This window comes from Panthera pardus, unplaced genomic scaffold (genome assembly GCF_024362965.1).
Source record: "Panthera pardus isolate Hobbes unplaced genomic scaffold, ASM2436296v1 HiC_scaffold_3, whole genome shotgun sequence".
NCBI lineage: Eukaryota > Metazoa > Chordata > Mammalia > Carnivora > Felidae > Panthera > Panthera pardus.
This window is the reverse complement of record NW_026526876.1, coordinates 12990669-13010911: the sequence shown is the minus strand read 5'-3', so window position 1 is coordinate 13010911 and position 20243 is coordinate 12990669. Positions and strand designations below refer to the sequence as shown.

At 52.8% G+C, this 20243-nt stretch overlaps 1 protein-coding gene across 3 annotated transcripts in view; it reads left to right on the top strand.

The window, feature by feature from the left end:
- Positions 1-20243, top strand: part of TBCD (tubulin folding cofactor D) — a 158748-nt gene that overhangs the window by 78878 nt on the left and 59627 nt on the right. For all 3 annotated transcript variants that reach the window (XM_053892421.1, XM_053892420.1, XM_019465800.2), the window contains one exon: positions 12251-12407. In XM_053892421.1, the coding sequence (XP_053748396.1) occupies positions 12251-12407 (157 nt within the window). The remainder of the gene's footprint in view (positions 1-12250; positions 12408-20243) is intronic.

Sequence of the window (20243 nt, the reverse complement as noted above, 5' to 3'; positions counted from 1 at the left end):
CCCTTCCAGGGTTCTGGAAGCCATCTGACGTCGTGGGTTCCCTACAGGGGAGGCTCATCCCTCGAGCACCCGCGTGAGATGCTGACACCTCTGCTGGCGTCTGTCACCCGGCCTGGCACTCAGCAGGCCTCGTGCTCTTACAGCAGGTACACTTCACACTCTCTTTTAAGAATTGTGCAAACGCCCAAGTACGGTGAGCGGGGCAGCCCGGCCCTGTGCTTCCGCATTGGCCTCCCCGCTGTGTGTGTGATGTGGCCCATGGCCCTCTTGACTCTTCCTGAGGGGGTCCAGTTAGTGGTTCCTGTTCTGGCCTGACTGAAGTCCCCTTAAGCAGGACTGCAGGCCGTGTGGCGGGTCTTCGGCTCCGGAACCCACTGGTCCTGGCTGGTCGCTACTGGGAAGTTTCGACCGTTCTTTGCTTATTCCTCAGCTGGTGGTGGTGTGGGGTTCAAGTCCTCCCGTTTCTGGGGCGGTTGGGCTGGTGCAGGGGGAGCAGGGCCTGGTGGAAGAGTATTTCCCTGCTCTTCCGGGAGGCCCTCCCGTCACCGGACTCGTCCCTGTAGTGCTCGTGTTCCCTGCGGCCGGACAGCCAGTACTGTGGAAGTAGTTTCTTTATTCTGAGCCGGCCTCACCACTTGGCCAAGAGGGCCAGCCCGTAGGTTACCCTGTTCATCTGCACGGCGTGCAAGTCTGTCGTGCTGTGCTTTGGCGATGACCACAGCCGGCTGTCAAGGGGGTGAGGCTCGGTGTGGGAGGTGGGAGCTCCTGCGGAGCCCTGGGGGGCTGGCGCACAGCCTGGGCTGGGAGGAAGGCCACTGCTAGGCCCCAGGGGGTGGTCAGAACGGGAGCCGGAGTCCTCAGTTATGGCAAATTGGGGATGTTAGCGCCTCTCAGCAGGGCGCTCTCAGCTTCTCTGAAGTAGAACACGGCGCCTCAGGCCAGTAGGACGTGGCGTCCTCTTCTTTGGATTTCCAGCCTTTACACTGAATCCTTTTTCTGCCCATGGCCTTTGGACATGTGGGCCTTCAGTGTTTAGACTCTAAGCTCTAAATGATGCACGGACATCTCCTCCTCATGACGGCCGCAGCCCCATCAACAGGGCAGTTGTGGACGCTCTTCTCATGGTTGTGGATGTGGCCGTGGTGGTCTTGGGCACCCTCACTTTTGCTCTCAGGTGTTGTGCTGTCTCACGTATTCTTGGCATTTAGAAATCGAAATCCTCAGGTCATCCAGTTGCTTTGTGAGAAATGCTTCCTTGGTAGAGCTCACAGTTCCCTAATTTGGAACTTGTGGAGCTGGGTGTGGTCCCTCCAGGACGGACATGATGGCGCACTGACAGCAGAGTGTGTGGGGAGAGGCCGGGCGTGTGCACATGCAGGGGCCTGGGATCAGAGAACGGGGCCCCAGGGCTGCAGACAGCTGTGGGATGGTCACCTGTCGTTCTTGAGACACCCGAGGATTGGGCTCTTGGGCAGGTGCTGGGTCTAAATGCTAACCAGAGACGTGAAGCCTTAAAAAGATGGCTACAAGTGGGCCCTGAGCAAAGAGGGACCTCTCTTGGTGGGGAGCTAGAAAACCCAGGGTGCCCGCACCGGTGTCGGGGTCCCAGCCACGGTTCTGTTGGACTGGAGGGTCTTGTTGCTTGTATGCACACTGGGCCCAGAGTGACATCGTGACTCAGAGATGGTATCACCTGTATTCACGTTTGTACGTGGATGTGTGCAGGTGTGAAGACTGCAATTGGTACTGACACCTTCCCAACTGCCAGGTTAGTCTTTGATGTATCTTTTTTTCTTAAAATTTTTTTAACGTTTATTTTTGAGGCAGGGAGACAGAGCATGAACGGGGGAGGGTCGGAGAGAGAGGGAGACACAGAATCTGAAACAGGCTCCGGGCTCCGAGCTGTCAGCACAGAGCCTGACGCGGGGCTCGAACTCACGGACCGCGAGATCGTGACCTGAGCCGAAGTCGGCCGCTCAACCGACTGAGCCACCCAGGCACCCCTCTTTGGTGTGTCTTAAAGGATCTCTGCATTATAAAGAATAAGGCTCGTTTCTGGTTCTTATTTATTTTACTGTTAATAATCTGAGTGCAGATTCCATATATGTGTTTTTGACTTTAGGTGGTTTAACTCAAAGTTATGGGTATTAAGGCTCTGGAAGGTTCTGCCAGTGGTGGATGTGAGCCACTAACATCCCAGACTGATGTTAGGAGGTGGAGGGCTACCTGGTGAGCCAGACTTCTTGCCATAGTGCGATCTGTCCTCCTAGACCAGTGTCTCCAGGAGGGGCCTGAGCAGCCGTGCTCTACATTCTGGAGCATCAGAGGTGGTTCTCGTCGCCAGAGCCAGGACTGCTGCCTGAGAACCTGCTGGTGGTGTGAAGTTGAAGAATGACACGTGGTATTTGTAGGGAGAGAGGAGTGCAGGCAGCCCAGTCAGCATAGAAAGCTGTGCTCCTAAAGGTGATGTTTTCTGACCCTGAGGTTATAGGGTGCGCAGCGCCCTGCTCTGAAATCGCACCCAATCTGGGGAGAAGGCTGGGCCCACCCGTGCGAGACCTCTGGACCCTACCGGGCTTGGATGGCACAGACTCACCCAGCCTGCAACTGGGGACCCCCTCAGCACGTGACACGTCCTTCTAGTGTGAACCTCAGAGGGCAAGTGGGAGGTGGCTGTGGTGGAGGGTGGGGAGGATGTGTGGGGAGGCGCAGCCTGGCACCAGAAGGCCACTGGGCACAGTTCTGCGTACTCTGGGCCCTGGGCACTGAAGCCTCTGTGTGTGTTGGCGGGCAGCCCTGGTCCCCTCTCTCACAACTCCCTGCCGGGGGAAGTGGCCAGGCTGTGCCACTGGTGGGGCCCGACTGGTGGGAACTCTCAGGGTCAGTGTGCAGAAGCAAAGAGGGGTTTTTGCTTATGTTCTGTCTGAATGTCTTGGTGTATTTCAGTTGAAGTTTTTAAAAAGAAAAACAAGGGATTATTTATTAAAATAGGAAAAAGACATTTAGGTTATTTTACAGTACAGTCCTTAAAAAGTGACATTTGAAAATTCTTTTTTTAAAAAAAAATTTTTTTTTTTTTTAACGTTTATTTATTTTTGAGATAGAGAGAGAGACAGAGCATGAACGGGGGAGGAGCAGAGAGAGAGAGGGAGACACAGAATCGGAAGCAGGCTCCAGGCTCTGAGCCATCAGCCCAGAGCCCGACGCGGGGCTCGAACTCATGGACCGCGAGATCGTGACCTTAGCTGAAGTCGGACGCTCAACCGACTGAGCCACCCAGGCGCCCCTGAAAATTCTTTAAACAAAACAAAACAAAAAAGCACCCTTCTGGGGCGCCTGGGGGGCTCAGTCAGTTAAGCATCCAACTTCAGCTCAGGTCATGGTCTCACGGTTCGTGGGTTCGAGCCCTGTGTCGGGCTCTGTGCTGACAGCCCGGAGCCTGGAGCCTGTTTTGGATTCTGTGTCTCCCTCTCTCTCAGCCCCTCCCCTACTCGTGCTTTCAAAAAAAAATAAACACTAAAAAAATTAACAAAACAAAACTACTCTTCTGATGTCTTCAGTTAAGTCTAGAAAGTTTGTATTTTCAACGTCACGATGGTAGAATCTAGGCCATGTTGAGCCCGGGGTTACTTGAGGAGTTCTTTGGAAGCAAGCAGATGTTCATGACAGTCTAGGTAGGTGTTCCCATGGAAGGTGCACCCTCTTGCCCTGCCTCATGGGAACCACCACAGTGATCCAGGTGGCATTTACTCTGCAGCCACTTTGTCAAGCCTCCTGGCAACCAGGGGACCACAGGGGGAAGAAAGAGGTGCACAGGTGATGAGAGGCCCATGGCCCTAAAGGATGTCAGGGATCCAGTCTTCATGGTGTTTTCTCGGTCATGGCCATACCTCCCTAGTGCCTGCCTCTACCCCAAGGGCTAGAAGTCAGCACTGTTGGTATTTGGGCTCATAGGGGCCCTGAGCAAGCTGTGGTCCCTCAGTGTGATGCTTGCAGTCCAGTCACGGACTCACTAGGGGCTGTCACTCTGTGTCTTGTGGCGGATGCAGTGTCCTGACCTCCCATTAGGTGGAGAAGGGCCTGGCGCAGAGAGTCCCGATCGTCATCAGGATTGGAGTCACAGTACGGTGTTTGGCTGGGCTTCCAAGTGTTCTCCTGTGGCGACGGCATGTTTTGGATGGCAGCGTGTTGTCTCCGTTGTGGTTCAACCCTCCATTCCCATCACCAGGGGTTTATTTCTGTTGTTACAAACAGTGGTTGCACCAGTGCAGGTGCTCAGGACACCTTGGGGACACCTGCCAGGAGGCACCAAGTGGGGGGCGGCCCCCACTACTTGGTCACATCCTGAGTCCACATGAAGGGCTTTGCACACAGAGTGGTGCCTGCATCATGTCCTCAGGGACAAAGGCCCCGCAGCCGACTTGCCAGTTCAAGGGTCAGCCTGTAGACGCTCTGCCTGCGACCCCCACCCGCTGTGTCAGTACGCGTGTTGGGATTCCTGTTGGTCATCGGGTGTGCTCACCGTGTTTTCTGCTGAGTTGGGGTGTTCCTAGTTTTGGGTGTGTGTGGGCTCTCCACGTGTAAGTGCCGTCGCAGCACACTCACTCACGTTTGCTACTTGCTTTGGTGTGTTGGTGTGCTGAGATCACGACACTTCACGACATCCTCCGTCACTCCCTTCGGATTTCTTGCACCGTTGGAAATTGGTTCCCCGGCCTGGGAGTAGGCCACATTTGCTGGCCTTTTCTTTCAGCCGTTTTACGGTTTCATCTTAGAAACATTTTGAGCTCTCTCACCCTTTGGGTTTCTTTGGTGACTTGTATTGGTTGGTGGGTCCTGTGTGTCGTGTGCGTGTCTTGAGGAACACAGGTCCACACGTGAAGAGCGTGGCTCCCTTTCGTGGCTCCCCATTCTTGCCTCCGCCCTCTCACCCCATGGTTCCCTTCCAGCTTGAACTTAGGCTAAAACACATGCCTGGGCCTGCCCCCTTGCTGCTGCCTTGTCGGGGCTCTCGTGATTTGTGGGGGATGGGCACCGAGGCCTTTCTGCTGGAAGGCGCCGTGCTGCTCTCAAGTCCCCTCAATTCTGTGCGTGAAATTCTGGCGTCGCCGTGTGTGGGCATTTCATACGTTCCCCAGGCATGTTTGGTGTCCCGGTGCCTCCCTGAGCCCGGCTGCGGCGTCACGGGCAGAACTGCCGTGCCCGCCGCCACCCCCGGAGCCGCCAGATGCCGCACTTCCATAGCGTGTCGGCTCGGCGGTGTCGCCCACAGGGAGCCCGCCGTCTGCCTCGTGTGAGGTTGGCTTTCTTAGGCAGGATTTCCTGAGGTGCATCAGGTGTGGCGAGTATCGCCGGTCTGTTCCTGTCCCCTGGTGCGTGGTAGTCCTCGGCAGGCTGTGCCCGGTGGTGAAACATTCACCTGCTGAAGGACACGAGCATGGTTTCCCGGGCTGGTATCGTGAGCAAGGTGCCGTGCGCGTCTGTGTGCAGGGAAGTCTTCACATCTCGGATAAATGCTGAAGAGTGCACTCGCTGGGTCATGGGGTACATCCACCTCTTGCAGTTTATTTATTTTTGTGATTATTGGAATATAGTTGACATACGGTGTTACATTATGCAACTTGATTCTGATGGAGCAGATAAAGAGGCATTCAGGGAGTTGAGAGAGTATTTTGTTTTAATGTTTTCAGATTTTGAGACAAGTCATTACCCCACTTTCTGAGGAACGATTCTGCAGGTGGTTTGGATGGTTTGGGGACAGTACAGACCTGGGCTGTCAGTGTCCTGGAGAGCAGCCCCGGTACCGCCCCCCCCCCCCCCCCCCCCCCAGCCCAGATTCTTTATTACCTGCCACCTAGATTTAATCTGAATCTCTGGCTGTTTGATATGGTAAGTGGTTTTCACTGACTTACTGTCCCTGTTCTCAGGGGAAGCCGCTGAATGATGTGGAGGGTGAGCCCAGCTCTGCGAGTCGGGCAGGTGGTGTGGCGGGAGCTGCCCTCGACACCAAGGGGCCATGTCCAGTGGAAGGGTAGATGCCACTGGTCCTTTGCCTCAGTCTTGCTTTGTAGTCACATTAGGCGTTTGAGGAGTCCTTGCCCCCAGGTATGACCGTGGCTCCTTCCCTCTCTCCTGCGATCCATTTCTCTTGTGGCTGATGTGTGTTGTAGTAGTGGTGTCCACCCAGCCTGGACTGTGAACCTGCAGAGGTAGAAACATTAGTCCAAAAATAAACCATGATACAACCAGTGCAGAAGCTACCTCTTTTGGTAGTCACGAATTATTCTGATTTAAAAAACACGTATGGTGGGAACTCACACGCACCTTGGCTCTCGGCCACAGCACCGAGGGCAGTGGTAGGCGGGGTCTTGTCCATAGGGAAGGCGCTTGGGAGGGTTTTAAGGGCCTTCATGGCTGTGCGACTTCTCCGTGGAAAGGGAGTCCCCTGGGGCAGGGGACAGTGGGTCCAGGTGCTGCACGGGCCAGAGGCCCACCCCAGCAGCTCGGGATGATACAGGTCTCCCAGTGTTGGTGGGGTCCCTCACCCTCTAAGGGAAGGCCAGCACAGAAGCCTGTACTTCTCCTCTGTCTGGAGTGGCCACTGCTGCCTGCAGGCCAGCTTTGGGACACTTTTCAAAATGTCCTATGGGAACTGGAAATGAAAATGTCTATAGAACTAGATATTCTGTCCATCATTTCCTCTTGCCCCCTAGCAAATTCAACACTGTTTTTTCTTTTTTTTTTTTCCCTGAGCAAGTTGGGCCACATTTTTGAGGGAGGTATGATGGCTATTTGTACTGGTGACTGAAATGGCGGTTCTGTGGTGGTGGCCACACCCGCTCCTGGGAAGCCAGTGCTGTCCCTGGGTCTGAGTGTGGCTCCACGTGCAGCCCTGTTGTGTGCTCTGGGGCATCCTGGGTGACTCCGCCCCTGCGTCCCTGGAGGTGCAGCCCCACACCACCGGGCGGGGGCGGGGAGGGGGGTGTGTTGTCCCAGTGCCTCCTGGAGACTCCATCCATACCGTGAATGCCTTCAGTGACAACTTTGTTCTTTAAATTAGAATAATTGGTGACTTACCAAAAGACATAGCTTCTATGCTGGCTGTATCATGGTTTCTTTTATGGACTAACTGTTTCTACCTCTGCAAAGAATGCCCGGGTCCCTCCCGCCCCTGGGTGCGCACCTCGCAAGCTGGGTGGCGGAGCTGTGGCACTCTGGGGGTTAAGTCATTTCTCTCACCTGGAGGCTGCTTTGTCCTTAGGCACTTGGCGTTAGACAAATGACATGCTGTCTAGAGAGAAGGGTATTTAAATTACATTTCTGGACTCTGGGTTGCCAAAAGGAAGCCCTCTGGGGAATCTTATATATTTGACATGCATTTGCAGTGTGTAATTGGAACCATGAGAAAGGTTTTTGTTCAAAGCTAGTGAAGAGTTTCCTTATTTTAAACCTGTTGAATCTGGAAAGAGTCGTTAGTTTTTGAACTGTTTCTCTGATAATGACTTCTTATACAGGTTTGGGGTTAACAGCTGTTTCTACTCCATAGGTACTACCCCCCACCCCAGGCTTTGTGGTCGTTCCCGGTGGCCTGCACGGCTGCTGTGTCTCGTCCTCCAGGCCCTCCTACAGCAGAGGCTGGAGAGGGCCAGGCCTGGTGGCCGCGGTGGTCCCGCCAGCCCCTTTCCCCCTCAGGTTGCTGTCGACATGGCGTGAATCAGAGCTGACAGGCCCAGGTTTCAGTTTTCTTGTTAAATCCACCGTGTCCCTTTTCCTCCTCTGAGCTGCTTTACTTTCTGTAAGTCGGATTCCCTTGTGGCGCCCGTGAGGGGAGCATCCCCACTGTCTTCTCTGGGACCCTGTCCAGTAGTGAGGCCTGTGTCGGTCCAGGCAGCCACTTCTTCACCTGCCCTGGAGGGTCAGCTGCTGATGTCTGTTGCCGGTGTCAGCGGAGGGGTCATCAGAGGCCTCCGAGGAAAATGACAGGTTTAAGACATCGAGGGCATTTGTGCCAAGGACTTGGGTGGAGCTTGGCCAGGCGGCCATGTGGGTGGGTGTGGCTGGTGGGCGGCGTGGGCCTCTCCTTCTCTGACCTGTTTCTGTGGGAGGACGAAGACTAGCGCCTGCCCGTTGTCAGACCCAGCACATGGGCATGCGTGGGTGCTGGGGATAAAGTCAGGGTGTGTGTCCGGGGGTCACCATGGCCCGTGTTCCCCACTGGTCTGGTGTCCTTGTCCTGAAGGGCTCAGCCTGCAGGCTAGTGCTCAGAGGCTGACCTTTTTTCCACTCCTGGAGACAGTGGGCCACATGGACAAAGGTTGGACCCACTAGGCTGTCAATTTGCCCAACAATAAATGTTGGTCAGACTGTGGCAAGGTCTGTGTGTGAGTGGTGGTGGAGGTCCGTTAGTGGAATACAAACCAGCAATTTGTGTGTCCTTTTCCTCATGGCTGACTGACTTCACTGGCCAACAAAGCAACACTTTGGAAAACCGTCTCCCTCTTGGGAACAGACCACTGGGTTCCCTGACCCGGAGTCCGGTTCTGCGGGTATGATGGGAGTGACCTCAAGGGCGAGTAGGCCTGGGGTGGGGGCTGTGTACATATGGAAGCAGGCCTCTCACCGGTTGCACTGAGCATTCTCAGTGTGGTTGGTGGTGGGTGTGATGCCTGCCTGAAGTCGACATCCGCAGCACTGGCCGCTGTCACTCATGGTTGTCTGTCTTGAAATTGATTTTGTCCAGTGGACCGATAAATTGGGACTCAGCAGTTAGCATCCAGATTCCCCTCAGGCTATAGAATTGCTGAACGATCTTACCCAGAGCTGTCTGGGCAGCTGAGTTACAGTAACGGTCTTAGGGGCCCTGGCGTAGCAGTGATACTGTGTTTATATGATGCTTTCCTCCTAAAGGTGCCATAGCCTATTAGTTGTGACATCCATTGGGCTGCGAATGGGCTGTCCTGTGAGTGTGGAAAGTGAATATGAACGACACTGGAAGATGAGGAGTAGTTCCAGGTGGTGTGGAATTTCCAGTAGAACTGCTGATGACCAGTCTGAAGCATTGCAGAGTTGGTTTAGTTCAAGTTCAGACAAAAAGTAAAAAATCACCACTTAGATTTAACCCCTTCATGTACAGCAGCTATGATGGCGCCTTCTCGCTTGCTGTGGCATTTGTATCTGCCCTGTGAGTCTTACTGGAGGTCTCATTAGACATTCACGAGGACTGATAGGTGTTCTTCCGGAAAATGGAGCTTAGTTTCTGGTGTGCTGGATGACGAAGGCAGACTGTTGTCACCTTCAGAGGCTCCCGCCCAGCGAAGTTTGCCTGGCATGGAGAAGGCTCCAGGGCCGCTGCAGCACTGTGGTGTGGCCTGGAGAGATGCAACATGTGGGGGTGCTGGGGCCTCTCGAGAGGGAACCCCAGGAGCCACTTGGGTGGGAGTCGTCGGACAGACCCGCCCTGAGAGCCAGGGGCGGTGCGGCAGTGACGGAGGGGCTGGGCGAGAAGAAGCTGGGGTGAGGGGTGGCAGTGGTGGGGAGAGCAGGCCTTAGCTCGATGGGGAGGCAAGGGTGGGTGACCCTGGGGTGACCACCGTGCTGTAAACTGTGCCCCAGAAAATGGTGTGTGTGGCCTCTGGCCCAGTTTCAGACGCTGTGGCATGTGGGGCATGTCCCAGGAAGGGTGTCCTGCTGCTGCTCAGTTGAGGAAACGAGAACTTGGCAAGAGGGTGGGCTCCAAGGTTTGGGGTCCTCGGCATGCACAGAGGAGGGGAGGCCCGTCCCAGCTGCGGTTTCCTCCGTGTGCTGGGCGTGGGTGCCCCGGAACACCCTGTGCTCCATGGGACGGTGGGTGGAGGCGCCTGGCTTGGTCCCATCCTGGGAGGAAATGTGTGACCTAGAGCACCGTGTCTTTGAGCTTTCTATGTTTTGATAACTTATTTTGGAGTCTGCTTACGTAACTTTAAGTAAATTTATCTTAACATTTTACAATCTGATTAAAAATAATCATATGTATATAAAAATTGTACAAAGGGGCACCTGGGTGGCTCAGTCGGTTAAGCGTCCGACTTCGGCTCAGGTCATGATCTCGTGGTCCGTGAGTTCGAGCCCTGCGTCGGGCTCTGGGCTGTCAGTTCAGAGCCTGGAGCCTGCTATGGGTTCTGTGTCTCCCTCTCTCTCTGACCCTCCCCCGTTCATGCTCTGTCTCTCTGTCTCAAAAATAAATAAAAAGTTAAACAAAATTTTTTTTAAAAATTGTACACAATCAAATCTACTTTTTGTTGCTATTTATATGGAATCAAAGTCCTTAGATGCAAAAAGGCAGAGGGGAGATTTGTGTTTGATATTCACAGTCCTTCTGTTGTTTCTTTTGATTTTTTTTTTTTTTTTTTTTTGCCCAAGGCTATTTCTAGGTATGTTTTCTTGGAAGATAATTTCTAGGATGATAGTTGCACATTTGGGTAATTGCTGCTTCATTTTTCTTGAATCCTACCTGGAATGTCTTCTCAGACCGCGTGCATGTAACGGTGCTCGTCTGGCTAAACAGACCAGAGGGTGTGAAGTGCACGGTGAGGTGCTCGTGACGGGCGCTCGCGTCCTGGGGCGGCCCTGGCACACACATGCACGGGGGGCTGAGGCTGGCCCCTCTTGTCCTGCCTTCCGGTCACTTGGTGTGCTGGCTTTTAGCTTTGTTCTTTATTGTGTCAGTGGTTGATCGTCGTCGTCGTCCTGGTCGGCCGTTCCTGTGTTGGGCAAACGCGTGGTGCTTGTCTGCGGCAGACACCTGCCCGGTGTGGGAAGCTGCCGTGTCCGCGCCGTGCGGCCGGGGGTGTCAGGCTGCTGGAGCGCGGGAGGCCCTGGCCGCAGGCGCGCTCCCCACGGCAACCTGCAGCTGATGTGTCCCTCGAGGGTGTGGGCCGTGGCCTCTGGCCTTCCCCTGCCCGTCCTACGGCGTCAGGCGCTGGGAAGCGGTTCTGCCCGAGCGCCACCAGTGCTGGGGGCGGGGACACATGGTCACTCCGTCTTCTCTGAGAACAGATGTTCACTTGTTTCCACTTTTCATACTTTCTAAACACCAGGGTGAGCTGTCCGCGTGCTTTATGGCAGCATCGTTGTTGGTTTTAGATTAGTAAATTGGGACTTTCAGAGTATCTTTCGAAAATCGCATTTATAGCGACTTCTAAAAAAAACTTATATCGTCTGAATTGCAAATTAAACATTTTTTTAGTATTTTTCTATCATATTTTCCTGTTTAAGAGTTTTGTTTTTGTTTTTGTTTTTTTAGTAGGGGGCACGAGAGTAGGGAGGGGGCAGAGGGAGGGAGAGAGAAGAGAATCCTAGGCAGGCTCCACGTTCAGCGTAGAGCCTGACGTGGGGCTCCATCCCACAACCCCGGGATCATGACCTGAGCTGAAATCAAGAATCAGATGCTTAACCCACTGAGCCACCTAGGTGCCCCTAAGAGGCTTATAAAAAATTAGTTCATTTATAACAATCAGATTCTCATATTTTTTAAAGCCCTGTACGTGACTATAACATATAGTACTTTATTTTCTGTTTAAATAGTTTACGTGTCTTAATAAGTGAACTCTTCCCCAAGTACTTGAAATACATGAATCTGGTAAATTTAACAGATAAAGATGCTAAAATTTTAGCTCCTTTAAACATTCTAATACTCTTACCATGTATCTTAAAATTCTCTCATATTTTACATCAAAAATCACATGAGCAGTATTATTAAATTACTCATTTTCAAATGGAACCAGAAGGATAATCTGTTATGTACTTCAGATTACTTTGTACAGTGCAGATATTTTAGATAATTAAACGTATCTTGGTTATCCCTAAAATTAACACAGAAGGAACCCTGGGCTTGGTTTCCTTTGTCATCCTGGTTCTTGATTCTGAAACTGAGCGACTTAAGGCTCCCTGCGCCCCAGGTTCTCCTCCCCAGGGTGGGATGTCGGGCGCTACCTTCTGGCCCGAAGGTGAGGCGGTCTCATGTCTGTGGTCCCTGTGGCCAGCAGACCCCAGGCATCTCCATGCCTTCCGGTACCCACTTTCATCTCTTCCTGTCATTTGGGGGCAGCTTTTTAAAAAACGTGTCCACCGACTTCTATCTTCCTTCTAAACACGTGCTTTCTGACCAGGTGGCTTTAGGTTGGGCTGGGGAGCCGGCAGGCGTGCTGCTGCCGAAAAGCCGCACGTGCCGCCCCCTGGCCCCGTGCTCACAGTCTTTGTTTCCTGTGCCCAGTTGTTCCCGTGATCCTGAAGGCGCTGACCTATGAGGAGAAGCGGGGCTCCTGCAGTGTAGGTACCAACGTCAGGGACGCCGCCTGCTACGTGTGCTGGGCCTTCGCACGTGCCTACGAGCCCCGGGAGCTGCAGCCCTTCGTGGCCGCCATCTCCAGGTAAAGTCCGCAGCGGGGTCGGATGCGCCCTGAGGTTGTCCCCGGGATCACGTCCTCCCGACAGCAGTGTGCGTGGGAAGCAGCTGACATGGCCCCTTTCCCACAAGAAATAGGTATTAATGAGCAGATAATATGACTTTAAGGGTGGTCTGTAGAAAAGAAACAGCTAGAGTGGAATTCCTTTTTTGTGGGTAAACAGTTCAAGCCAGAAGTGTTTAGGAGGAATGTTCTAGAGGCTTTGGCCTCTGGCTAGCAGATCCTTAGATGAAGGGGATCGGTGTGAAAGAAGTGCAGGTGGGGAGCACGTGAGTCGGTCAGGCGGTTTGTCTGTCTGAGCGTCTGTGCTGTGAGAAATTCTGTCACCTTGGCCAGAGTTCCTGGAAATGCTCAGGAGAGCTGGAGAAGGAAGCTGCTTTTGTTGAGGAGGCTGTGTTTTGTACCGCCTTAAGTTTCTAGTTTTTATGGACTTGCGCTTGAAATTCACCTGAGGCAACACTTACCAGCATCCTCAGTACCTTTGAAACGAAAATCAACACTCTTCAGGACAGGTTTGTGAGGTAGAAAAATAGATTTCTCTGGTTTCCTAGTGAAAGAATGGAGGCCAGCAGGCTCGTGGCCCCACCAGAACGCTCCCTGGGCTGTGGCACTTCCGGGCTATTGGCCCTCTGACTTGGCCGTGAGAGCCCAGCCGAGCCCACCCTGCCCCCACCCCCACCCCCTCCGCCCCCCAACCAGGCCATCTGGACACCTGTGACGTCATGCCCCACTTTTAGGCTCTGATATTTTGTTGCTTGGGAAAAGTGCAAAACAAGTGTTGTTCCCAGTAGAGTGAGTTTTTAATTTAATTTTTGTACTCTGATTTGTTACTCTGTTTTTTGGACTGAAATCAGTTCCTTTCATTTGAAGAATGTCTGGTCTCTACTTCTTGTGGCTTAAGTGGCCAGGGAGGGCCTCTGAGCTCGGTGGCAGCCTCAGTGTTAGTCATGCACAAAATCCTTACCTGACAGCTTTTACTAGCAAACAGATTTCAGGATGGTGCTCAGGTCACAGGTCGTGGCAGCTGCCTCGACCTGGGGAGGTGGGGGTGGGGGGCGTGCTACCCCCAAGGTCTGTGCGCGAGACCCTTCAGGGTCCTGGAGGCCAGGTCCTCCTCCTCAGGTGTCTCTGGGCGCCCGTGGGAGCTGCCAGTCCACTTGGCCCGCAGCATGCTCAGAGGGCAGCCAGGGCCTCGGCTCCTGTGGCTCCTCTGTGTGGGAGCGGAGGGCTTGGGGACTGGAGTGTCCCTCCCATCTTACTGGTGTCCCACGTCCCCAGGATTTGAGGGCTGAGAGAGGGACCTCAGGCCTGTTTACCACCGGAGACGCGTGGCTGAGGCCTCTATCACTCGATCTTGACTCTCACATCAAAGCAAAGCCTCCAGAGGAACCTGAGGATTGTGATCCTGGCTCAAGGAGATAAAGTGTTTCCGAGGAAGTCATAAAGAGGCCTGGCTCTCCCTAGCCGTGTCCACTTGGGGAGGTGTGGGGCGGAGCCAGAGGGCAGTGGTCTGGCGAGATGCTGTCCTGCAGAGGAGCTGGCCCAGGGGGCAGAAGGCAGCGTGTGCCACGTCCCATACTCGTCCATGGCTGTGGCTGCTGGTTACCCTCGGGAGCAACGAGGGCCAGGCTGCCCCAGGGAGACTGCCAGATCCTGGGCCCTACCTGCGGCCCTTTCCCCCTCTCGCTGCCTCTGCACTTGCCCTCCACTGTGCTGTAAACCGGCTTGAGGGAAGTCCCTGCCTGCTTTCTTGTCCTGCCTCTCAACTCTTTGGAAGTTGCTTCTGTAGCTAGAGAATGAAGGCAGAAAATGTGCTTACTGTTGACGTCAGTCACAGGACGATGCCGTGAGGTGTGGGTAGGGGCTATGGTTCTTCCCGTTCCATTGAGGATGAGCAAGGGACAGTGCTCAGGACACTCAGCCAGAGTCTCCCAGCAGACGGGTGCTGGGGCAGGCCCAGCTCTGCATGAAGGCACGGCCTGCCTCTGTGCCGAGAAGCCCGGACAGCCTGCTGTGCAGCAGACGCGACACGCGGCGGTTCAGGGGAATCCGGCTCTCACACGGTCGTTCCCATTGCACAGTGCAAATGACCCCAACACACTTGCTTTTCAGTTTGACATTTGTCTGAGAGCCTCAAGCTTCACAGGAATCTGTGCCCCTCCTTTCTCCAGGGACCCTCTTTGGTCCAGCCTCATAGGAGAAGTGGGGCCCGAGGATGAAAGGTCGCCAGAGGAAATGGGATCGGAGTGAGACTTCGCTCACCTGGACAGCAGGAGCCCTGCATGTGCAGAGCCTCACAGAAGGGAGAGCGGCCAGCATTCACACTGTTCTGTACTTTGAGGACAGCTTCTTTCGGCACCTCAGGGTCGCAACCCTAATGTCCCCACTGATGTGTGCGGGCCCAGGGTTCCTCCCCAGACCTCTGGGCTTTCAGGAGGGAGGGTTTTAGGGAGGGAGGCTCTGGGCTTCCTGCATTTTCAGAGCTTACTGTCATACCCCGATCTCAGTGGTGACTATCAAAGTGAAGTATCAATGAATGGAGAGACTTGCTGGTAAATGTTAAGCCTGGCCTTAGCATGACATGGGTGTGGAAGTTGGGGGTTGGCTTGAGTGTGTGGGTCCCAGGCATAAGCAGGTCATAGACCCTTGGACCTTTGGACCAGCCTGCACAATAACCGGTAAGCTCCCTTCTCTGGAGCGTGCTTCCTGCACAACGTGGGGCTGAGTTTTTGGAGGCCGAGGGGCACCAGCACATCTTACTGCAGGGTCACCACCATTATCCAGAGAAGCAAAGACAGACTTGGGGCCCAGGGAGCTGGCTCTGTACTTTGAGAGGATCCTGACTTCTTGACTCACTTCTTGGTGTGTGGCACTTGGCAAGAGGTCTTCCAAGGGACCGGCGACCACCGGGTTAGTCCGCCTGGGTTGGTCTGCCCTCGGAGTGAGCATGCCTTTGCAGACTGCTTATGGCAGAGAGGGTGGGGCTGAGCCCGCTCCTTGGGGGTCTCAGGGAGTCTTTCAGGGCCCTACCGTGTTTCTGGAATGCACAGGGAGGGTGTGGAGGTGGGCGTTCAGAACACTGACCTTTCTGAGCCAGGACTCATTTTGAGCAACTCGCTGAGCATGAGGGAGCAGAGAGCATTGACTATGGGGGACGCCAGCGTCCTTCCACGGAGATCCCCTGGGTTCCAGTGGGTCCTTCGATCTCAGGGAGATTGGCTTTCCAGACTCCTGGGCATGCCCGAGTGATTGCTGGGATCACAGCACGGAGACCAGTAGTCGGCAGGGGAGTCTGGAGACTCCTGGTTCATTGCCTTCCTAATTTCACCTAACTTACCCAGGAGTTTCTGTGAAAAAGGCCGTCTTGTCCCCTCTCCCTGTGCCCATCCCAGGATTGTATCAGCCAGTGCCCTTTGGAGCCACGCCCGGCAGGCTCTCGGGCCAGTTTAGCAGGTTCTGAGGGAGCCTGTGCCCCAGCTCTTCCCGTCCATCTGGACTGTGGGCATCCGGGGGCGGGAGGGCGGGTGGGAGGTGAGTCATGGTGCCGGGGAGCCTGGCGGACGCTGCCCGCGCGCGCCTCCCTGCCCCAGGAGTATCGGTTGGGGTGTGGCCTTCGAGATCTGCCTCCGTTGGTTTGTAATAAGTGACCACATTTTAATTGTCAGCCTTTAAACCCATTCATCCTGGCTCATGATAAAACCATGATATCTTTAATTGTACTTTCACAAACTCTCCAGTGGATCCTGCAAAAGTAGGTAGTTGAGATCAGAACGAAATTCTGGAAATGAAATAGAAATATCTGATGAAAGGAACCGGGGTGGGAGTAACAGCAAGGAGGCAGGCCTGGGCTCGGTGCAGGTGCCCAGGGGGGTGTCACTCTGTGGCCTCACCTCCTCAGTTGGCCACGAGAGGTGGGGCTCAGCTCCGGGGTTAGCTGCTCACCTTCCTGCAGGAACATGGTTCTCTCCCTCCTGGTGAGTATACATGGACCTTCTTTGTCTTAGAAATGTCAGAGAAAGGAGGTTTTTAGGTAGATTCAATCACATTTTGAAATCGTGTCGGTCTGTTTTAAAAACTCATCTTCTTCCCTCCCTCCTTCCTCTATTTTGGGAGAGAGCATGCAAGCACAAGCGATGGAGGGACAGAGAGAGAGGGAGAGAGAATCCCAAGCAGGCTCCACAGTGTGAGTGTAGAGCCTGACTTGGGGCTCAATCCTATGACCCTGGGACATTGACCTGAGCCTAAATCAAGAGTTAGATGCTCAACTGACTGAGCCACCCGGGTGCCCCTAAAAACCTGTAAATCTTAAGCATTATATATAATAATTATTTTGTGGAAAAGTAAGTAGGCCTTCCTGAAAAGCCACACATAATTTAGGAACAATGAAACACAAAGTTAAAATCGTCCCAAATGGTTGTGCGTGCTCCACACCAGTAATCAGAAGCTAATTTGCAAGAAGAAGAAAAAAGGAGCCGGCTGTTGCCAGCATATGCGTTGGTTGTCACCTTCCAGTGATTTCCTCACCTGAAACTCTTTGGTAAGCCAAGCCCCTGTTGACATCAGCGCCGTAGGGCCCTCCCTCACCAGCGCAGCCCACTCAGCCTGTGGAGCAAGCCCGGCCAGCAGCGTGCAGCGTGGGCAGTGCCTGGGGATCGAGAGTCCCAGATCTCTTCCTCGAGGGCAAGATTGTCCTGAAAAATCAGGAAATGGCAAGCATTGCTCAAAGCTATGTCTTGTTCTCACTCAGCGTTTCTTAATGGCAGACTTCCAGAGGGAAGATAAACCTTTTGTTTTTCAAGAAAAGTTAAATGGCGGTTAGTGACCAGGGTGCCCTTACCTGTCCACGCGGTAAACACTCTGCCTCGCTCTGGCTCTGCTGGGACACAAAAGTGCTTTAAAAGTTTCTTGTGTTTTACCATAGTATTAACTGGTGTGAGCTTTGGTTCTCACGACTTAGAGAAGGAAGGTTCGGCCATGGGCAGGTCCTGTGTTTTACTCAGAAAGTGATGTGATTTGCGCTTTTCAGACAGTGTGGATGGATAATGAGTTATTAGCCTGGTAGCTACTTGAAAAGTTCCTTTACTTCTGTTTTGCTATAAAATATTGTACAGGCTAACAGAAATTGAGTTTGGGGTGAGATCTGCTCTTTGCTGTTCCTCCTGAAAACCAGGTGCCTGGAGCTTGGGGCAGGTGGAGGCGTGCAGCTTCCCCCTGGCGCGGACAAGAAAGAAAGTCCCTTTCTGTTTAACATAGACCATTTCTGCATGTTGGGAAATCCTGGTAAAGTATCACTCAGGCTTCTGCAGCGAAAGCAAACGGGAAGACACCAGAGACGCGTTCCAGCCCGACTGAGGCCTGGCAGGCAGTGTGCGGGGCTAGCCTGGGGCCATGCTTCATGTCCCCTTGCTGAGTGTGGAACGAGAGCTGGTGACTCACGCACTGGGCTCCGGCCCGCTGCGGAGAGGGGCCCTCAGGAGAGCACAAGGACCCCGGGCCTGTGGGAGCTTCCACATTTATAATATTCCTGGACCTGTGTTTGTTTGAAACATGCTAGTATTTCTAGATAAGTCAGTTTTGTTCTGAAAGTGTGAAATTAGAGTAGTTTAAAAGATTTAATCAGATCAAAAAATATTTGGGGCTTCTGGGTGGCTCAGTTCACGAGGAAATCACTGGAGTTTGAGCCCTGCGTCGGTTCTGTGCTGACAGCTTAGAGTCTGGAGCCTGTTTGGGAGTCTGTCTCCCTCTCTCTCTGCCCCTCCCCCACTCATGTTCTGTCTCTCTCAAAAATAAATAAGTAAACATTAAAAAAAAAAAAAAAAAAAAGAACACCCAGCAATTGCACTAGTAGGCATTTGTCCACTGGATACAGGTGTGCTGTTTCAAAGGGACACATGCACCCCAGTGTTTATAGCAGCACTATCAAAATAGCCAAAGTATGGAAGGAGCCCAAATGTCCATCGATGGATGAATGGATAAAGAAGATGTATATACATACAATGGAGTATTACTCGGCAATCAAAAAGAATGAAATCTTGCCATTTGGAGCTGTGTGGATGGAACTGGAGGGTATTATGCTAAGTGAAATTAGAGAAAGACAAAAATCATATGACTTCACTCATAGGACTTTAAGAGACAAAACAGATGAACATAAGGGAAGGGAAACAACAAGAATATAAAAACAGGGAGGGGGACAAAACAGAAGAGACTCATAAATATGGAGAATAAACTGAGGGTTATGGGAGGGGTTGTGGGAGGGGGGATGGGATAAATGAGTAAGGGGCACTAAGGAATCTACTCCTGAAATCATTGTTGCACTATATGCTAACTAATTTGGATGTAAATTAAAAAAATAATAAAAAAACCAAAATATTCAGTCAGAACAGTATTAAAAACCATATACAGGTACATGCACAGTTGATTTCTTGAACTAACCTCAGAGTCTGTGTTTAAAAAGTAAAACGGTGTTTGGCTAAACGCTAAAAACTGTGTTTTTAAGGGGCATTGCTATATTTGTCCTACTCTGTTTTGTGAAGTTTGGTTGAACGTCAATAAAGCAGGGAACATTTTCAGCCACTAACATGTGAGTACAGGAGCTAACCTGTCTGAGGGTGAGGCGGCCCAAGACCCTCGGTCAGGTTCCCCGGCCGCAGCTAATGTGGCCCCTCAGAGGCCCCTGTGTGGGAGGCCCGCTTCCTGTGACACTGCATGCTGCACTTGGTTCATTCTGCTCGGGGTTACGTAGACATAGAACCTTCTGGGGCTCCCGAGGTGTGTGGTCTTGACGAGCCGTAGCTCTGTGGCAAGTAAGTGCAGGAGCTGAGTGGTGTGCGCTGGGCCCTGTGTAGCTCGACTCCCAGCTAGAGCTGCTGGGGTCCCAGCGAGTCACCTGAAGCCAAGCACGGACGAGTGTGAGCACACATCTTGTTCCACAAGGCTCCCTCAGGTAACTGCGTGGCACCCCACCCTGCCGAGTGGCCGTAGTTGGCAGGGGAGCTGGAAGGAAGGGTGGCTAACACACAAGAACCGGAAGCTGCTTCCACGGTCGTCCGGAATACTGTGCCTCCGTCGCAGAACGAGCCTGAAGGCAGGCCTGCAGTGAAGCCTGTCAGCTCTTAGCGGCCTTGGTCGCGTCAAGAAGAGCTTGGTAGGAAGTGGGCTCAGTCCGCCCCGAGTGGGGCCAGCGCGTCCACGGACGGGCAGGCAGGGCCCGGTGCTGTGTAAATGCGTGGTCACTTAGCAGTCCCCGGGTCATGGCTGGCCTGTGGCGGCTGCCTCTCTGCACTCGCTCCTCTCTCCTCGGTGATCATTTAAAAGTTATAATGTAGGACAAATAGATGGTAGGACGTTTAAGAACTCAGTGTAAAATATTAATATTGAAGTATGAACTTTTGGCAGTATTGACTGGACCCAGAGTCAGGAAGTTATAAGTCTGCCTTTTTCTTGTGTCAGATGTTGGAGGAAAGCAGAAGTTCTTGGTGATTCTCTTCCTAGAAGGCGTGCCATCTTACGGATTATGAAGCAGCGGCTCTTATTAAATGTAAATGTAGTACTAAAATTTCCACTAATTCTCAGAATATTTGTGGGATGATATACCACACGTGTTTTTGTTGAGAACCGTAGTTAATGTAATTTTTAGTTATTGAAAGATCACACTAACGTGTCTCAATCGGTTTAACGATTTCTACGATTTTATTAACAAAACCCATTATGTTGACGTAGAATTAATTAATGTTCCTACTAAATCAGGTGACTTCTCCTTAGTTGTAAGCCCAGTTATTATTTAAAACTCATTTTGGCGAT